Raw genomic sequence first — 19,282 nt, 5'->3', positions numbered from 1 at the left:
TGGGAAGGGGCGGGGCGAGGACGCGGGGGGGGGGGGTCCGCGCGCACAGCAGCTCCCTCGGACAGGCACCGGCTGACGTCAGCGCGGGCCCGGGAGCCGTTGCCACCGCTGGGGGAGGAGAGCTACGTGAGGCAGGTGCTGAGGCGAGCGCGAGCTCTGGCGTGTCCGGCCCCGCCCCCGCGCCGGCCGGGGTAAGGGGGCCGCTGTCAACAGGGCAGCGGTTGGGTCGTGAATCCACGTCCCGCGCCGAAGCCCGGCTCCGCGGGGAGTGGGCGGGAGGCCGCGGCGAAGCTGGCCCGTCCGGTTCCGTGGCTGGGCCGGGGGTGAAGGGAAGCGGCCTCCCGTCGGGGCGCCTCAGCCCCGCAAGACCCACCGAGCGCGCTGGGCAGCTGCGCAGTTCCTGGGCTGACGGGCAGCAGCGACACGGAGCGGCCAGGTCCATGCCCCCACAATGGGTGAAGGGGGCACTTAGGGAGGCCCAGTAGCACTTAGGGCAGGAGCTAGGAAAGCTTGGGTCGGAGGCTACTTGTCCATAGAAAAATCAGCCAGGGACTGCACACAAGTGAGAAGACAAAACCCCTCACCAGCGTGGGCCTGGACTGAGAAGTAGAAAGCAGGTTCCCCCACATCCCCCTGGCACAGCAGAGCCTAGTGGGGCCCAGGCTAAAGTGTGAGTGCTCCAGCACCCTGTGGGGGAGGGCGGGGTGCTAGAGTGGCAGCACAAGACTCCCAATGCTGTGGGAGCCCTAACCTCAGGCGCTGGATCCAGGCAAGCTGGGGGTTGCATCCAGGCCCCAGGATTTAGGTTCCCCACCTGTGGCTAAGGGGATCATACAGAACTAGCTACAGTGAGGTGTTACAGGATTGCAGCACTTATACTTAGGCTGGGGTTGGGCAATAATTTGTAATGCAGAGACGCACCAAGATTTTGGTATGTGGTCAAGGGCTGAACGTGTGTGTGTGTGGGGGGGGGGGGGCAGCAGGTGGGCTGTAGAACGGAGCTTGGGATAGAGGACTGGGGTGCAGGAGAGTCTGTGGCTAGTTCTCTGAAAACTTCCCCACAGTGCGCAGTGGCAGTCAAAAAGGCAAATAGGATGCTAGGAATTATTAAGAAAGGGATAGAAAATAAGACACAGAATATCTTACTGCCCCTGTATGAACTATGGTACGCCCACATCTGGAATACTGTGTACAGATGTGGTCTCCTCACCTCAAAAAAGATATTTTGGCCTTGGAAAGGGTTCAGAAAAGGGCAACTAAAATGATTAGGGATTTGGAACGGGTACCATATGAAGAGAGGTTAAAGCGACTGGAAATTTTCAGTTTAGAAAAGAGACTGAAGGGGGATATGATAGAGGTATATAAAATCATGACTGGTATGGAGAGGGCAAATAAAGAAAAGTTATTTATTAGTTCCCATAATAGAAGAATTAGAGGACACCAAATGAAATTGATGGGTAGCAGGTTTAAAACTAATAAAAGAAAGTTCTTCTTCACACAGCATGTAGTCAACCTATAGAACTCCTTGCCAAAGGAGGCTGTGAAGGCTAGGACTATAACAGAGTTTGAAGAGAAGCTAGATAATTTCATGGAGGTTAGGTCCATAAAAGGCTGAGGATAGAAGTGGTGTCCGTGGCCTCTCTTTGTCAGAGGCTGGAGAGGGATGGCAAGAGACAAATCGCTTGATCATTGTCTTCAGTCCACCCTCTCTGGGGCACTTGGTGCTGGCCACTGTCAGCAGGCAGGCTACTGGGCTAGATGGACCTTTGGTCTGACCCAGTACGGCCTGAGGCATAGTGGGGGTGCTGTCTACTCTGTGACCCGGGATCCCCCTGCGCTGTGTTGGGAGATTCTCACTGACTCTCCCAAATGTGTATTAACCCAGGCTCAGCCTCCCAGGGAAGAAGACAAAGGAAGGAGGGCAGAGGCCGACACCTGGCTGGGGGACAGGGCTGGAATAGAGGTTTTTTAGTTTCTGTCTGGTATCATGGAGGAAGCAGCCTAGGAAAGGGTCTGGGGTTTAGGGGCCCAGTCTCCCCCATCTGAAGGGGGGCTGAGGCATCCTAGGCCTGCCCTGTAACCAGATTACATCTATGCTGTGCTGTATCCTGGAGAAGCAATAAACTCCCTCTATTCTACTGGCTGGTGGAGTCTGTTCGTGCCATTACGGGGGTGCAGGAGTCGGGGAAACTCCAACGCACCGCCACATGGCCGTTTTTATGTTCTTATGTGGTCAGAAGAAGTTTGTATGAAGGTGGGGGTTATGATCATGAGTGGGGGCTTGAGGTGCAAGGTCCAGGAGGTGGTATGGATGCAGGAGAGGATTCTGGCCTTGGGAGGGGTCAGTGGGGGTTTCATGGTCTTGAAGGGAATTGTGACCTGGGAGAAGGGGGAAAGTGGGTGCAGAGGGTTTGGGTAGTGACGTGGAGCAGGAAGAGGAGGTCGGAAATACTTACCTAGGCAACTGCTAGCCAGCAGCCCTACAGGAACCTGAGACAGGTCCATACCTGCATGCTGAGATGGCTGCTCCATATGGCTCCAGCACAGAGGGGTGAGTAAGGGAAGGAGGAGGTATCACTCTTTGCCTCCAGCAAAATTTCTGACCACCTATTAGCTGGAAACTGGCCAATGGAAGCTAAGGGATTTTGCTAGAGGGTAGGAAAGTGCTTGAAGCCTCTCAGTCCCTCCCCAGCATACAGAGGATGGAGAGCCAGCCTTTAAAGTAGCAGCTGCTGTGTGGTGCGGATGCCAGTGAGTTGGCTGGGGACTGGATCTGGTGGTTGGCAGGCAAGATGTGGTCTGCTAGGTGCCTCTTGTCCACCCCCAAACTAGCCTATGGACCTGGGGAGACTGCAGGGTCTGTGCTACTCCTGTCCTTCCTCCCTCATGTGGTGGGCTCTGTGTGGCTGCAGGAAGAGCCAACAGTGATGGCTTCAGCTCCTGAGTTGGCCTACTGCAGTGTTTCCCAATTAGATTTGGCCACAGCACCCTATTAAACTCAAAATAATTTTGCGGAACTCCTAAAAACAGTCTTATATATGGAGCTTAAAAAGTAGACCTCAAAGTAAGTAAGGATACTAATAAACAAATGCTGAGCAAGGTCATGACGTCAACATTTAGTTTAATTGCACATATTTAAAAACAAATCACAATATGTACAAAAAATAAAACTCAAAAACTAATATGCATTATATTGGTACATGGTTTTATGAGTGATTCCCCAACTGTGTATACTTCTCCGTCTAGTGACATATGATAGCTAACTTTTACACCTCTGTTGTGTTTCATTATCTGTTTTGGCAATTTGTAACATGAAGAGTTTACTTTATTCAAGTAATTCAAGCTTCTGCTTAAAAAACCTAAAGTCTTTATCTTTGTATTCTGAGTGATTTCTTTTGAAATGTCTTCGCAATTTAGCAGGTACTAAAGAACTATGAGATAATATTTGGTTGCATAGTACACACTGGGCATCTGGAGCATCTTTACTTCCACTGCTTGAGAATGCAAATGACAAATAGTCCTTGGTATAACTGCGGTTCTTATTACTTGATGATAATTGAGTGAAATCGGGCAGTGCTTGCTTATCGTGGAGGAATCACTCATCGTTTCCATCAGTGCGGTAACAGATTGCTGAGTATGGGAATTTATGGAGGTATATAACGTGATTACACCACTGACTACGTGTGCAGCACTGAGTAGTGACATCATCATCCTCACTCTCTGGCTAAGCTGGCGTTACACAGGGATATTTATCATGGCAGACAAGTGAAAATTGTTTTAAATATTCATAGAATCATGGAATCATAGAGCTGGAAGAGATCTCAGGAGGTCATCAAGTCCAGCCCCCTGCCTAAGGCAGGACCTATCCCAACTAAAATAAACCCAGCCACGGCTTTGTCAAGCCAATACTTAAACACCTCTAGGGATGGAGATTCCACCCCCTCCCTAGGTAACCCATTCCAGTGCTTCACCATCCTCCTAGTGAAATAGTTTTTCCTAATATCCAACCTAGACTTCCCCCACTGTAACTTGAAACCATTGCTCTTTGTTCTGCCTTCTGTCACTACTGTGAATAGCCTTTCTCCATCCTCTTTGAAGCTTCCCTTCAGGAAGTTGAAATCTGCTATCAAATCCCCCCTCACTCTTCTCTTCTGCAGACTAAACAAACCCAGGGTATGTCTACACTACCCTCCTAGTTCGAACTAGGAGGGTAATGTATGCATACCGCACTTGCTAATGAAGCCCAGGATTTGAATTTCCCAGGCTTCATTAGCATAAGCGGGGAGCCGCCATTTTTAAATCCCCGCTGCTTCGAACCCCGTGCAGCGCGGCTACACGGGGCTCGAACTAGGTAGTTCGGACTAGGGTGCCTATTCCGAACTACCGGTACACCTCGTTTCACGAGGAGTAACGGTAGTTCGGAATAGGAACCTAGTCCGAACTACCTAGTTCGAGCCCTGGGTAGCCGCGCTGCACGGGGTTCGAAGCAGCGGGGATTTAAAAATGGTGGCTCCCCGCTTATGCTAATGAAGCCTGGGAAATTCAAATCCCGGGCTTCATTAGCAAGTGCGGTATGCATACATTACCCCGCTAGTTCGAACTAGCGGGGTAGTGTAGACATACCCCCAGATCCCTCAATCTCTCCTCATAGGTCATGCGCTCAAGCCCTCTAATCATTTTGGTCGTCCTCTGCTGGACCCACTCCAATGCGTCCACATCCTTTCTATAGTGGGAGGGAGGGAGGAAGCCAGAACTGGACACAATATTCCAGATGTGGCCTCACCAGAGCCGAATAAAGGGGAATAATCACTTCTCTGGATCTGCTGGCAATGCTCCTCCTAATGCACCCTAATATGCCATTAGCCTGCTTGGCTACAAGGGCACACTGTTGACTCATATCCAGCTTCTCATCCACTGTAATCCTCAGGTCCTTTTCTGCTGAACTGCTACTTAGCCTTTCAGTCCCCAGCCTGTAACATTGCTTGGGATTCTTCCATCCCAAGTGCAGAACTCTGCACTTGTCCTTGTTGAACCTCATCAGATTTCTTGTGGCCTAGTCCTCTAATCTGTCCAGGTCACTCTGGACTCTGTCCCTGCCCTCCAGCGTATCTACCTCTCCCCTCGCTTAGTGTCATCTGCAAACTTGCTGAGGGTGCAATCCATCCCCTCATCCAGGTCATTAATAAAGATGTTGAACAAAACTAGTCCTAGAACTGACCCTTGGAGCACTCTGCTAGAAACCAACCGCCATCCTGACATTGAGCCGTTGATTGCTACCCGCTGGGCCTGGCCTTCTAGCCATCTTTCTATCCATCTTACCGTCCATTTATCCAATCCACATTCCCTTAACTTGGGGGCAAGAATGTTGTGGGAGACTGTATCAAAAGCATTGCTAAAGTCAAGGTATATCATATCCACTGACTTTCCCATGTCCACAGAGCCAGTTACCTCATCACAGAAGCTAAACTCAAGTGCTTTCTGCACCAGGCCACCGCCCTTGAACACAGTGGAGTCCAAGTATGAGGATTTGAGATCTGCCTCTCTTGTGCAGGAGCCATTCCTGTCTATGATGGGCACACATAGGCTACGTCTACACTGGCCCCAAATTCCAGAAAAGGGATGCAAAGCAGGTAAGTCAGAATAGGGAAATCCGCGGGGGATTTAAATATCCCCCGCGGATTTAAATAAACATGTCCGCCGCTTTTTTTCTGGCTTGGGGAAAAGCCGGAAAAAAGCGTCTAGACTGGCGCGATCCTCCGGAATAAAGCCCCTTTTCAGAGGATCTCTTATTCCTACTTCCATGTGCCTTTGGACTCTGTGGGCTAGATTAAACAGCACTTTAAGCTGCCATCCTCATAAGCCCCCAGGTTCAGCACCCTCTATCCCCACTTTCACACCACAGTCATTCACAGGTAAACCACACAATGAGCAAACCCCACAGGATTTTGGGCACTACAGGGATCTTTTGCTTGGGTACAAGAGGCATTGTTGCAGAGCGAATGGGGAAGCCAAAACAACACCCCTTAAGGAAGAGTGAGCAAAAGAGAAAGAAAGAGAGAGAAGCAACCAGCTTAACAATGAAAGTGATTTATTTCTGAGTAGTGAATAGATATCAAACAGTTACAATATTAAATCTAACAATTACAATATTAAATCTAAATTGAAGCTGATTACAAATGTTAGGTAACCATATAACAGTTTACACAGGGCAGGGTCAGGAGGCTATGCTTAGAGAGATAGTTGAGAGAGAGAAAGAGAGAGAGAGACCTCACCACTCCACGGAGCTTGCACTGATCGGGATTCCCAGATGATGATGGTAGCCGGGGGTCCAGAGGGCAGGAGAAAAGCAGGACAGAGCCCCCAGCACAATCAGACAGGAGATGAAGTCTCAATGGAACTGATGTAGTTTAAGTCCAGGTATCAGAACAGTTTTCTTGGGGCAAGGATAGGAGTTTTTATAGGGATAGTTCAAAGAGAAAGAGGAGAGACAATAGAGATTGATCACCCCTGGTTATGGGTGATGTTCCTTGAACGAGCTCACAATGCAACTAGGCAGTTTCAGTATTTTAGATGTCAATAGGATCGTTACTAGAATTGGTCTGATAATGACTAATCTGGGTGTGAGCAGGCCTAGGTTCATTAGCATCTGGAGCAGGGATTTCCCATCAGGCAGTGCTTCTCTGCTTTCGATGTCCCATAGTTCACTGCGGTTCCTGCCTTGGAAGATCTGCTCTCCATTCTGTATGCTAATGAGATGTCCCTCTGTTCCATCTTTAATGTAAATGAGGCTGGGGTGTTTCCTTAATTATATCACCCTGGTCTGAAGCAGTTTAGGTGTGTCTTCCCCGGCCTTTTCTTTGCTTTGTTTTTGATTCTAGCAGATGCCTGAGTGAGGGGAATGGTTTTCCATGAATGTCACTCCCTGGCTCCCCAAGAGCACAAGGCTGACAGGTGACCATGTTCTGGTTTCCCCAGAATCACAGAGCTGGTGGGTAACAGGAAGTGGAGGGGACACGGGTGTGGGGGGAGGCGGTGCGCATGGTGTGCCGGCCGCTCAGCGCACGTGCCCCAGGACCTGGAGAGAGACGCACAGCAGTGGCGGCTCTGGGACCCGAGAATTAGGTTAGAGTGGGGGGGGGGGGGGAGGAGGGAGTGTACCTGGCTCTAGTCTGGGGAAGGGGGATTGGGTTGGGGGGTATGTGCCTTTCTCTGGGGAAGGGGAGGGGGATTGGGTTAGAGGCTGTGTGTGTGCCTGGCTCTGGGGAAGTGGTTAGAGCAGGGAGGAGTGCCTGGGGGGGAGGGGGAAGGGAGAGGAGGAGAAGAGCAGCCAGTGAGCTTCCTGAGGCCTGGGATCCCTAGGTACTGGCCCCAGCTGTCTCTGTCCCCTCCTCCTGGCCAGACACCCCCACAAGTACCCTGCCCCAGCACTCTGTCCCCTGCCCCCACCAGCACAGTTGGGGCCACATTAGTGAGGCTTGGGGGGGGTTGGAGTAGTTAGTTTTTTGCATCTCACTTGTATGGCCCTGACTGACTTTTCTGTGGATCAGTGACCAGACTCAAAATAGGTTCCCTGCCCCTCTCATAAATAAAGACAATGCTGAAATATTTTGTGTTTGATATATTTTATTTAAAAATGAAACCTGGCCAAGAAGCCCCCATCTGGCCGCAGCATCATAAAAGTCCTGCACACCCCCCCAGACCACAAACCTGAGCCTGTCATACACTGGAACCCCCTGTCCTGAGCCTCTCACATCCCCACACTCCTGTACCCCCACATCCCCAGTCTTCTGCCACAACACTCCTCCACCATCCACACACCGCAAACCTGTGTCCTGAGCCCATCATACTACCAGCCTCCCTGCCCCGAGCCCCTCATAAACCCCATCCCATCCCAAATTCCCTCCCAGAACTTGCACCTCACACCCCTTCCCGTTGTTATTTTTGCGAGCCAAAATAGCAGTGGAGACAGCATGAAGAGCCGGGGCAAAGTTATTGAGCAAAAAAAAAGGGGGGGGGAGGGGAGCCGTACCCTGTGATGATTGTACCAGCACCTATTTTCCCTCAGCACGGCGGGTTTTTTTTTCCTCAACAACTTTTCCCTGGCTCTTCACGCTGTCTCCAATTCTCCACTGCTATTTTGGCTCTTCGTCTGGAACGGGTTGGCCACCCCTGAACTAGAAGAATAAAGTTGCACCGAATGTGGATATGCAGACACTGCTAGTGTTCCATCTTGCAGTTATGGGTGGCAAGTAGGAATGGATAGAGCAGCTGAAGCTGCCCTACTCTTTTTTCACTCTGCTATGGAGGGTCCAACTGACATTCAGAATTATTCCAATCTCACAGAGTGGGGTGTGCGCACAGACACACCAGGAGTGGAACACATGTGGACAATCACTAGAACCATAGTTTGACTGTTGTCTTGTATCTTACCATGGGCCCAAGGTATTGGAAATTAATGTTTTTGCTGCCCTGCATTACAATAACATAAGATGACGGTGAGACAAACAACATTACAGGAAACCTGCTTTAAGATATGCTCTTCTTTCGCTCCAGGGGGGAAAGGAATGGAATGATGAGAAATGTGTGAAGAGATCAGAAACTCCAGCACAGTAAGTTTGCTACATGCTATGTTGTGGATTCTTTGAGAAAAAGATTCAACAAATCTCAGGAGGTGAGGGTCACACCTCTGGCAAGTTGTCTAGCACTAAGTATAGGGCCCTATGAAATTCATATTAATGAGAACATGAATGATGTAATAGAATCCAGGATCTGCCCAGCATTAGGATCACAGTAGCAGGTGCTGGCAGAAAGAGATCAGTGGGCGCAGGGAGTGAGGGACCATGAAAAAGTGTAGGGGTTAGGAGAGAGAAGGCAGCATCTGAGATTTAAGAGCAGCTTCTGAGAACTCAGTTCCTTGCTGTGTCAATTTCATGCCAGGCATTGTAATGCAGCTGAGGTACTCTTCTGGGACATTGGCATCATAGTACGGGAGAAGCTATGTCAGTGAAAGTATTCAGTGCCCAAGAAAGCACAGGTGCCTTTAAAAGAACCTTTTCATGCTCCTCTATGTAATATCAGTGTCTCACTCCTCATATACACACTGAGAATATATATGTGTTCTGAAGGGAAGAGTGCCTGAGATTGCCCTATTTAACATCATCATCTCTGTCAGCTCTGTAGACACAGAGAGGTGTGTTAGTAAATATAAAAATCTACTTACAGACATTAGGGAATTCCTTTCTGAGGAAAATGCATAAATTACCATAATGGAGATGTCTGCCAGAGATGGCAAAAATAATGACAAAAACTGTTGATTTGGTAGTTTGAATTATTTAATCAAATTTGAAATTAATTTAAGCAATCCTTCAGAATATAGGAAATATGAAAGTACTGAGTTTAAAAAGACAAAGAATGCTGCAAGTATGAATTATTTTATGTTTAGTGCTTTTTTAATCAAATATGAATTAAGTTAAAATTGACATTGTAAGAGGCTTTTATTTCTGTGGCCTTGTTTTACAGTTCAGCAATGTCAGTTTGGTCATATTAACAAATGCGACTTTAAAAAGTGATTTAAAATTAATCATGTACTTTGTAGAGGCAGTAAACTTTGCTTAAATTGTCACTTTTTTTTTATAAAATCACTTTTTCACATTGTAATCCAATTCTGAACATTTTATGCATGTATAGCAGTGTTTCTCAAAGTGGTCCACAGATCCACTCTGAAGAAGCTGCTAAATGACCACTGTGGTTTGTTTATTTAATGGCTCCACAGCCACAGAGCCTCATGGCTCCCATTGGCTCCAGTGCACTGTTCACAGCCAAGGGGAGCCACGGGAATCAGCGGCCCAGCCCATGCCGCTTCCTGTGGCTCCCCTTGACTGCAAACAATGAACAGGAGCCAATGGGAACTACGAGGATCCGTGGATGCGGAGCCAAAATATAAACAAACCAGAGCTGCCAGTTAGCAGGTTTCTCAGAGTGGATTTGCAGACCACTTTGAGAAACACTGATGTATAGTAAAGCTACTTGTCAATGTATCAAACAATTTTGATTAAAAAACATAATGGTGAAATTATTTTTTTTAATGGAAAAATGAAATCAGAAAATCCACTCATTTCATGGGGCCCTATATAGGGATGTTAAATTGTGATTAATTTGCTAGTCGAGTAAGTAGCTACATGTGCCTGCACAGGGAAAGAAGGATACTGTTTGGCTAGGTCTACACTGCATGCTTTTTGCGCAAGAACAGTTCTTGCGCAAAAACTAATGGAGCGTCTACACTGCACGCGTGTTTTTGCACAAGTATATTTACAGTAAAGCATCAGAAGAGAGGGCTTCTTGCACAAGAGTTATTCCTCTCCCCACGAGGAATAAGCCCTCTTGTGTAAGAGCTCTTGCGCAAGAAGGCAGTGTGGACAGGCAACAGGGGTTTCTTGCGCAAGAAACCCCTATGGCTAAAATGGCCAGCAGAGCTTTCTTGCTCAAGAGAGTGTCCACACTCTTTTGATGCTCTTGCGCAAAAGCACATGGCAGTGTGGACGCGCTCTTGCACAAGAACTCTTGTGCAAAACAGTTCTTGTGCAAGAAACCTGCAGTGTAGACATAGCCTGCATGACAAGCTTTTTTAAAATACCAGGTAGCTTGTGATAAAGACCTCTTGGCCACGCACCTATCAGACCTGTGTATGCTGAAAGTTGCTGTAATGTATACTGTGCATTTCTAAGGTGTTTCTGTTTCCTGATTAAATTATCTATTGCTAGGACAACATTGCATTTTGTTTCCAGAGAGATTTTATATTATACAGTAATACTCAATTCTCATGCTTTAGCATTTCCCTGATTTCTCTCATATTTCCTCAGGCTGCATCCCTATCTTTTGCTATTTGTGGATTGTTTGTGTAATACCAATTTTGGGGTAATCCATAAAGCTTTGTACCAAGCAGGTGGTTTGGGGTCACACTAAGGCTTTGAGAAACTGAATATATTAGAAGCCATTATATATTGCTGTACTTTTTTTTACTCAATGTAAAAGACAAATACCATCACAAATGTAAAAATAACTCCAGTTTGCCCCTAAAAAGCTGGAAGATAACCAGTTTCAACAGAAATAGGAAACAAACATATTAACTAGGATCTTTTATTGCTGGACCTTCTTTGAGCACATAATATTTCTTAAAGGCTGAGGTTGTCAATAAGGGCTAGTACATGTCTGTTTGTTCTTTGCTATACACAAAAAGACATAATAAATTCAAGTTTTGCCTTATATTACAAGTCTTCCATACAAAAATAAAAGTCCCAAATCAGCTTTACTATTGGCTGATAGCACTGACTTATTTACAGATCCTTTATCAAGAACCATCATTAGGCATCAGGGTAAATATTGCGAGGTATTTATAACAATCGTTTATATATAATTTCTCTCTTGTCTAATTTCTACTTTAAAGGGTTCTAATCTTTTCTGATTGGTTTATTTTGGAGCATCCAATCAGAGTTTTATAAGAATAATATCTTTACAAGAAATGTTTAATATGTAAAAATTTAAATTGAAACAAATTAAAGAATATTGTATGGATAACTGTATTTCCTTATTAGAGCAGTTTATAAATAGCTTCATATCTATAATACAGCACATACGAAATGAAGACGTGCTATTTACGTGGTAAAATGCAGAAAAAAGGTATGAAAATTCTAGATTTTGATTTTTTAATAAAACTGGTTTATAAAAGTAACTATAAAATGGAAACAACTATAACTCTGTGGACTATTAAAATATACAGAAAGACTGTTTACACCATTGCACATCATTATTCCCTTTGCTATAAATGCTTGTGAGATATGGAATAAAATTAGAGTCTATGTTGGACATATGCATGCACACATAAGCATGCATCCAGGAAAACAAGGGGAAAAACAATACACACTGTCAATTAAGTCTACAAGGAAGGCTGCCAGCAGCACTCCGACAAAATACTTTCTCCCCCACACACAGATCAGGCCAGTAGGTTAGTGTATATTCATTATGGCTAAATTAACTCCTCCTCTTCCATCTTTTCTTAGAATTCTAAATAGGGAAAGAAAGCATATCCCTGCTCCCCAACAACACAATTTATGTAAATACAAGGTGGTTTTAATATCTTAAGGCACTTCTTACTGCTTGAATGGCAGTGTACTAAGTTTTAAGGCATACAATATGTCATCTAAAAGTAATAAAGCTTCAGAATTTTGAAGAAGGTTAGTCAGAAGTTTTTAGTATGTTGTTATTAACGTTGATATTTTACAGAGGCCTCTTGGAAAAAGCTTTGCTTGGCAATTTTCCCAAAAATTCTGTTTCTTGGGTAGCTTGTTGACAACTCTGATCAGTATTTTCAGGCCATCTATAGGCCACGAGTGATATGTTCTGATGATAATGGCACAGTGAGACTGGTTCTGTTTTCATCTGGAGCTGTTTTGACTCCCATGGCTACTTACTGATCGAGAGGTGCTGTAACGTTTTTTCACAATCATACTTATATAAGCTTTCATCAATTTTGCAATGTCAACCACCTGCCGAGAGAGTAAAAATAACCCAAACCTTTTAGCATGATACAATAATGCATCTAGGCACATAAAACAGCAGTATGACTTCCGCTATTTAACCCCTTACCAAAACTTCTTAATTTTAGTTAACACAAATACTTATAAACTTAGTAACTTCTACATAAGTGCTACTCAATACGTGGCCCGCATGGTGCCATTTGGGTTTATGCAGGGCTCAACACGCGGCACGTGGGTGGGATCCTCTGAACATGGATTCCACTGTGAACACACTCCACAACAGCAAGGTGTTCCCCGGAGGGGTGAGCATTGAAAGATACAAGCAGATGGGCTGGCTGGAACAGATGGGTACAAGGTGTCAGCGTTACTAGCCCCCAGGGAGGAGGTGCCGGGAGCACTGGGGCATCATGGGAAGTGCTTGTAATTAATGACCATCAGTGTGAGAGAAACAATTTGCATATATTTTTGCATGTATATGCAACCACACTTAAGTTGTGGTCCTTGGCATGTACTGTGAGTATCATTGTGGCCCCTAGGTCTTTCAAAGTTAAGTAGCCATGTTTTACACTATTTCTATTTTGCCTCGACTCTATGCCTCTGCTACAGAACAACAATTACTTTGGCTACTGTTAAAAATCAGTGTTTTAGATGAAAAAAAAAAGTCTACAAAACTGTATTTAAATCTTTAAAAATTGAGTTAAAAGTAATGAGAAATCCTGTAGAATCTTAGGGTACGTCTACATAGCAGCACTAAAGTCAAATTAAGCCATACAACTTGAGCTACATCAATTACTTAGCTTAAGTCGAATATCTTAATTCGGCTTTTGGCTCTGTCTACACATCAGGAAGTTGAAGGAAGAACACTCTTCCTTTGACTTCCCTTACTCCTCATGAAATGAAGGTTACCATGAGTCGGTGTAAGAAGTCCTCCAGTTTGACATTATTTTGAAATAAAGGCTTATAGTGTAGACGCGCACTGTTATTTCAGAATAATCTCAGTTATTCTGAAAGAACGCTGCTGTGTAGATGTACCTTTAAAGACTAACAGATTTATTTAAAAAAACAACAAATAATCTAGTCGCACCTTAAAGACTAACAAAACACATAGATGGTATCATGAGCTTTCATGGAAAGTAATCTGCGAGCCAGCTGATGTCCCTGTTCATGCCATTTGCATAAGAATTAAATTTGTAAATGAAGTTAATTTCCAATCCTTCTCTGTGTATTTGGCTTGTGGAATTGGCCTGAAACAACATGGAGACTTGGAGATCCATTAATGAGTGTCCGGACAAATTAAAGTGTTCTCCAACAGGTTTTTGTGTATTGCCTTTTTGGATATCTGATTTATGTCCACTAATTCTTTCCTGTAGAGACTGTCCAGTTTGGCCAATATACATGGCAGCGGGGCACTGCTGGCATTTGATGGAATAGATCACCTTAGTGGATGTGCAGTTAAATGATTTAACTACCTTCCACATCCTAATGACTTAAGAACAATTAGCACCTCCATTTTTGGTTGGTTGGTTATCAGCCTCTTATAACTACTTGAAGCATCTACTCAATCTCTCTCTCTCTTTTTTCTCTCTTTTTCCCCTCTCACCCTCCTTTCCCTTATTTAATCTTGGATCTGGACTTCTAATACTTCAGTCATCTGAATAAGTGGGTTGCACTCACAAAAGCTCACAATAACAACTAACATGTTTTGTTAGTCTTTAAGGTGCTACTAGACTATTTGTTGTTTTTTAAGTTTTACCTGTTACAGACTAACTCGACTACCCCACTGAAGATTTATTTTATTAGGGCATTAGCTTTTGTGGGCAAAAACCCATATGATGAAATGGGTCTTTGCCCGTTAAAGTTTATGTCCAAGTAAATCTGTTAATCTTTAAGGTGCCATGGGACTCCCTATTATACTTGAGTTAAAAGTATTACCTGGAAAAAGTAATGAGAGATTAGAATAATAGAATCCTAGGGTTGGAAGAGACCTTAGGAGGTCATCGACTCCAGCCCCCTGCCCAAAGCAGGACTAATCCTAACTAAATCATCCCAGTCAGAGTACATGTCAAGATGGGACATAAAGCCTGTAGGGATGGAGTTTTCCCCCACCTCCCTAGGTAACACATTCCAGTACTTCACCACCCTCCTAGTGAAATAGTTTTTCCTAATATCCAACCTAGACCTCCCCCACTGTAACTTGAGACCATTGCTCCTTGTTTGGCAATCCGTCACTACTGAGAACAGCCTTTCTCCATCCTCTTTGGAACCTCCCTTCAAGAAGTTGAAGGCTGCTATCAAATCCCCCCCCTCACTCTTCTCTTCCGCAGACTAAATAAGCCCAAATCCCTTAGCCTCTCCTCATACGTCATGTGCTCCAGCCTCCTAATAGTTTTGGTTGCCCTCCGCTGAAAAAGTTTTTCCATTAAAAGTATTTGCGTAAGAAAGCATTGATACTGGCATGTGCCTTTGCGCAAAAGATTTGCTTTTCTGCAAAAGCATCCATGCCATTTTAGCCATCAGGCCTTCTTGCGCAATTAATTAACGTTGCTGTCTACACTGGCCCTCTTACACAAGAATACTTGCGCAAGAGGGTTTATCCCTGAGTGGGAACGTCAGACTATTTGCACAAGAACCACTGATTTTGTACATTACAAAGTCAGTGTTCTTGCGCAAATACTCGCGGCCAGTGTAGACAGGCGGCAAGATTTTGCGCAAAAGCAGCCGCTTTTATGCAAAATCATGCCAGGCTAGACGCAGCCCAGATGTGGCCTCACCAGTCCCGAATAAAGGGGAATAATAAACTTCGCTAGAACTTCTGGCAGTGCTCCTCCTAATGCATCCTAATATTCCATTAGCCTTCTTGGCTACAAGAGCACACTCATATTTAGCTTCTCATCCACTGTGATTCCCAGGTCCTTTTCTGTTGAATCCTGAAACAATGCTTGGGATTCTTCCGTCCCAAGTGCAGGACTCTACACTTGTCCTTGTTGAACCTCATCAGATTTGTTTTTGCCCAATCATCCAATCTGTCTAGGTCACTCTGGACCCTATCCCTGCCCTCCAATGTAACAACCTCTCCCCCTAGCTTAGTGTCATTTGTAAATTAACAAGAAAAACGTACTACAGTTTCTCTTACTCTTTACTTACCTTACTGGTCTCAAAAAGTAGTTCTCGCTCATCCACCACAATCTTGTACGTGTTGGCTAGTGGTGCCCCAAAGGACAAGATATGTTCATACTGGAAAACTTCCAAAGGCCTGCCTTCCCCACGCTTGTACACAGAAACTGCATCAGCACTGACTCCCAACCAGAGTTCTTGTGGGAAGCCTCCTTCTTTACACTAATGAAGGAAAGAGTATAAATGAACAGTTGGTAAAACTTGAAAAAAATGCTTATTGCTGAGGTAGTGGGTGTTCCCTAAATCAATTCAAGTAAAGGTAATCTAATATTCTGTGCAATAATTTCTATTCTTCATCTTGCCAACTTTTTTATGGGAGGCAGTTATTTGATTTTGTAGAAAATATTATGGTTCATTAATAGACATATTCATGTCTACATTGGGTATTATAACTAGAGTTCCTTTTGACTAAATACTTCATATTATGCCAGCCTTCTCTCCTCCAAGAGAAAGAGAGTATTATTCCTTGAAGTAATATATTGTTACATTCAATGGGGACACTTTGGCATTGAGTTTGTAGTCTAGAATAGTAGCAACTTGCCAATTGGCAACTGACTGCTTCGTCTGTCTTACTCACCTCCACATCAAAGAGCGTTGACCCATAGCCAGGCCACTCCTTCATCAGATACATGTATTTGGCCATAGCCTGTTCCTGGTTCATTCCCTGAAATTTTTTCCACTTGTCGATAACACTAGTCTTTGCAGCTGAGACTTCCTCTTTGATCCACATATCCAACATCTGCTCCTCCTCCATCTTCTGTTTACTGATGGAACCACTCCGGAAACTCCTCCTCAATGTTCCTTCAAGAAAGCTGGCTCGCTTCCTCTCAATCCTCTCTGTTGGGGTAAACATTTTAGTAGACTGTATAATATGAGATTTTAGCCTTTGTAAGGGATAGACTTCTTCTATTTCCATGATGGTGGTATGGAGACTGTAGTCTCCTTGTAGATACTGGAGTCGCAAGGCAGCAAGGATCTGGAGGGTTTCTTCAGGAGCAGGGTAGTGTCCTCTAATCACTGCTTCATGAGCCTAATGGAAAGGAAGAAGAGATTTAGTTTTACACACAGGTAGTAGAACTCAGTTCTTTGGAAACTAGATATTGCCTGCAAACTGGCTTTTTCCCAGGAGCAGGTATGGAAAGCTAATGTGGGGATTTGAGAGATTGTCTTTAGCAGACTAAGGAGGTAGGGTAGGTCAATATGCTTTCTATCCTGGACTAGTAAGCAAAGAACAGCAAGAGTTAAGTGGGGAATACAGTGGAGTCAGAGAGAGAATGAGGCAGCAGTACTGGAGGCAGCAATTAGGGAGAAGAAATTGCACAGTAAGAAAAGCAAATGTGGTAGGCGACTAGGGTGGCTTACCAGGAAAATCCTTGGTGAACTTAAACACAAAAAGGAAGCTTACAAGAAATGGAAAGTTGAACAGATGATCAGGGAGGAGTATAAATATATTGCTGGAGAATACAGGGAAGCAACCAGGAAGGCAAAAGTGCATTTGGAATTGGAGACAGTAAGGAATGTGAAGGGTAACAAGAAAGGTTTCTACAGTCATGTTAGCAATAAGACGGTGATCAGGGACGGTGTGGGGACTTTACTGGATGAGGGGGGTAACCTAGTGACAGATGATGTGGAAAAAGCTGAAGTACTCAATGCTTTTTTGCCTCTGTCTTCACAGACAAGGTCAGTCTCAGACTACTACACTATGCAACATAGTATGGGATGGAGGTGGGCAGCTCTTGGTGGAGAAAGAACTATTTATAAAAGCTCAGCATACACAAATCCATGGGTCTGGGTTTAATCTATCCAATGCTACTGAGGAAGTTTACAAATGTCATTGCAGAGCCTTTGGAAATTCATGGAGATTGGGAGAGTCGCGGACAATTGGAAAAAGCAAATGAAGTGCCCATCTTTAAAAAAGGAAAGAAGGATAATCCAGGAAACTATAGACCTGTCAGCCTCACCTCCATCCCAGAAAAATCATGCAGGAGATCTTCAAGGAATCCATTTTGAGGCACTTGGAAAAGGGGAAAGTGATCAGGAATAGTCAGCATGGATTCACCAAAGGCAAGTAATGCCTGACCAATCTGATTAGCTTCTACAATGAGGTAACTGGCTCTGTGGACATGGTGAAGTTGGTGGATGAGATATACCTTGACTTTGGCATAGCTTTTGATACAGTCTTCCACAGTATTCTTGCAAGCAAGTTGAGGAAATATGGGTTGGATAAATGGCTAGATTGTCGGGCCCAACAAGTAGTGATCAACGGCTCAATGTCTGGTTGGTGGTTTGCTTCCAAGCAGAGTGCCTCAGAGATCGGTTCTAGAGCCGGTTTTGTTCAACATCTTTATTAAAGACCTGGATGAGGGGATGGATTGCACACTCAGCAAGTTTGTGGATGACACTAAGCTAAGGTGAGGGGTAGATACATTGGAGGGCAGGGATAGGATCCAGAGTAACCCAGACAAATTGGAGGATTGAGCTAAAAGAAATCTGATGAGGTTCAAGTGGAGTCCTGCACTTGGGATGGAAGAATCCCACTCATTGTTACAGGCTGGGACCGAATGGCTAAGTAGTAGTTCTGCAGAAAAAGACCTGGTGATTACAGTGGATGAGAAGCTGGATATGAGTCAACCATGTGCCCTTGTAGCCAAGAAGGCTAATGGCACATTAGGGTGCATTAGGAGGAGCATTGCCAGAAGATCTAGAGAAGTTATTATTCCCCTTTATTCGGCACCGGTGAGGCCACATCTGGAGCACTGCATTCAGTTCTGGGCTGCCCACTACAGAAAGGATGTGGATGCATTGGAAAGGTCCTATGGAGGGTAACCAAAATGATTAGGGAGCTGGAGCACATGACTTATAAGGAGAGGCTGAGGGATTTGGGCTTATTTAGTCTGCAGAAGAGAAGAGTGAGGGGGGATTTGATAGCAGCCTTCAACTTCCTGAAGGGAGGTTCCAAAGAGGATGGAGAGAAGCTGTTCTCAGTAGTGACAGATGGCAGAAAAAGGAGCAATGGTCTCAAGTTACAGTGGGGAAGGTCTAGGTTGGATATTAGGAAGAGGGTGGTGAAGGTACTGGAATGGATTACCTAGGGAGGTGGGGGAAACTCCATCCCTACAGGTTTTATGTCCTGGCTTGACAGAGCCCTGACTAGGATGATTTAGTTAAGGCTGGTCCTACTTTGGGCAGGGGGCTGGACTCGATGACCTCCTGAGGTCTTTTCCAGCCCTAGGATTCTATTAAATTAGTTTGGGCTACAGAGCTGGTTGAGAAATGTACATCAATTGGTTTAATAGAATTTGTTTGACAAAACAAATATTGTGAAAAGTGTCGGTTTTTTGGGGAGTATTTTGACCACAAAAATAATCAGAAATTTTCAGTTTGGAAATGCAGCTTTGGTGCTTTATGGGAATTATAGTTCAGGTCCCATTTCTCCTCTGTGTGTTGAGCTCCCCACTATATTTTCCATGAGGCGCTGCAGTAGTGCATCAGAAAGACAGCTCATGGTAGATTATGGGAGATGTAGTCCAGCCCATAAAGGAGAATGAAGGCAAGAGGAAGCCAAACTACAACTC

General features: G+C 44.9%; 1 protein-coding gene and 1 long non-coding RNA gene across 2 annotated transcripts in view; one reads left to right on the top strand and one right to left on the bottom strand.

Moving 5' to 3' along the window:
• Positions 1-6,876: 6,876 nt before the first annotated feature.
• On the top strand, positions 6,877-17,845 carry LOC142827211 (uncharacterized). Its single transcript, XR_012901788.2, has 3 exons — positions 6,877-6,988; positions 8,554-8,609; positions 17,548-17,845. It is a non-coding gene; the product is annotated as an uncharacterized LOC142827211 (long non-coding RNA).
• MYO10 (myosin X) overlaps positions 7,902-19,282 on the bottom strand; it is a 151,282-nt gene continuing 139,901 nt past the window's right edge. The window contains exons 33-35 of the mRNA XM_006135809.5: positions 16,285-16,737; positions 15,678-15,869; positions 7,902-12,542 (exon numbers count right to left, since the gene is read on the bottom strand). Coding sequence (XP_006135871.3) covers positions 12,432-12,542; positions 15,678-15,869; positions 16,285-16,737 — 756 coding nt within the window. The 3' untranslated portion in view covers positions 7,902-12,431. The remainder of the gene's footprint in view (positions 12,543-15,677; positions 15,870-16,284; positions 16,738-19,282) is intronic.

This window comes from Pelodiscus sinensis, chromosome 2, assembly GCF_052426305.1.
Source record: "Pelodiscus sinensis isolate ZL-2025 chromosome 2, ASM5242630v1, whole genome shotgun sequence".
NCBI lineage: Eukaryota > Metazoa > Chordata > Testudines > Trionychidae > Pelodiscus > Pelodiscus sinensis.
This window is presented reverse-complemented; position numbering and strand designations above follow the sequence as displayed.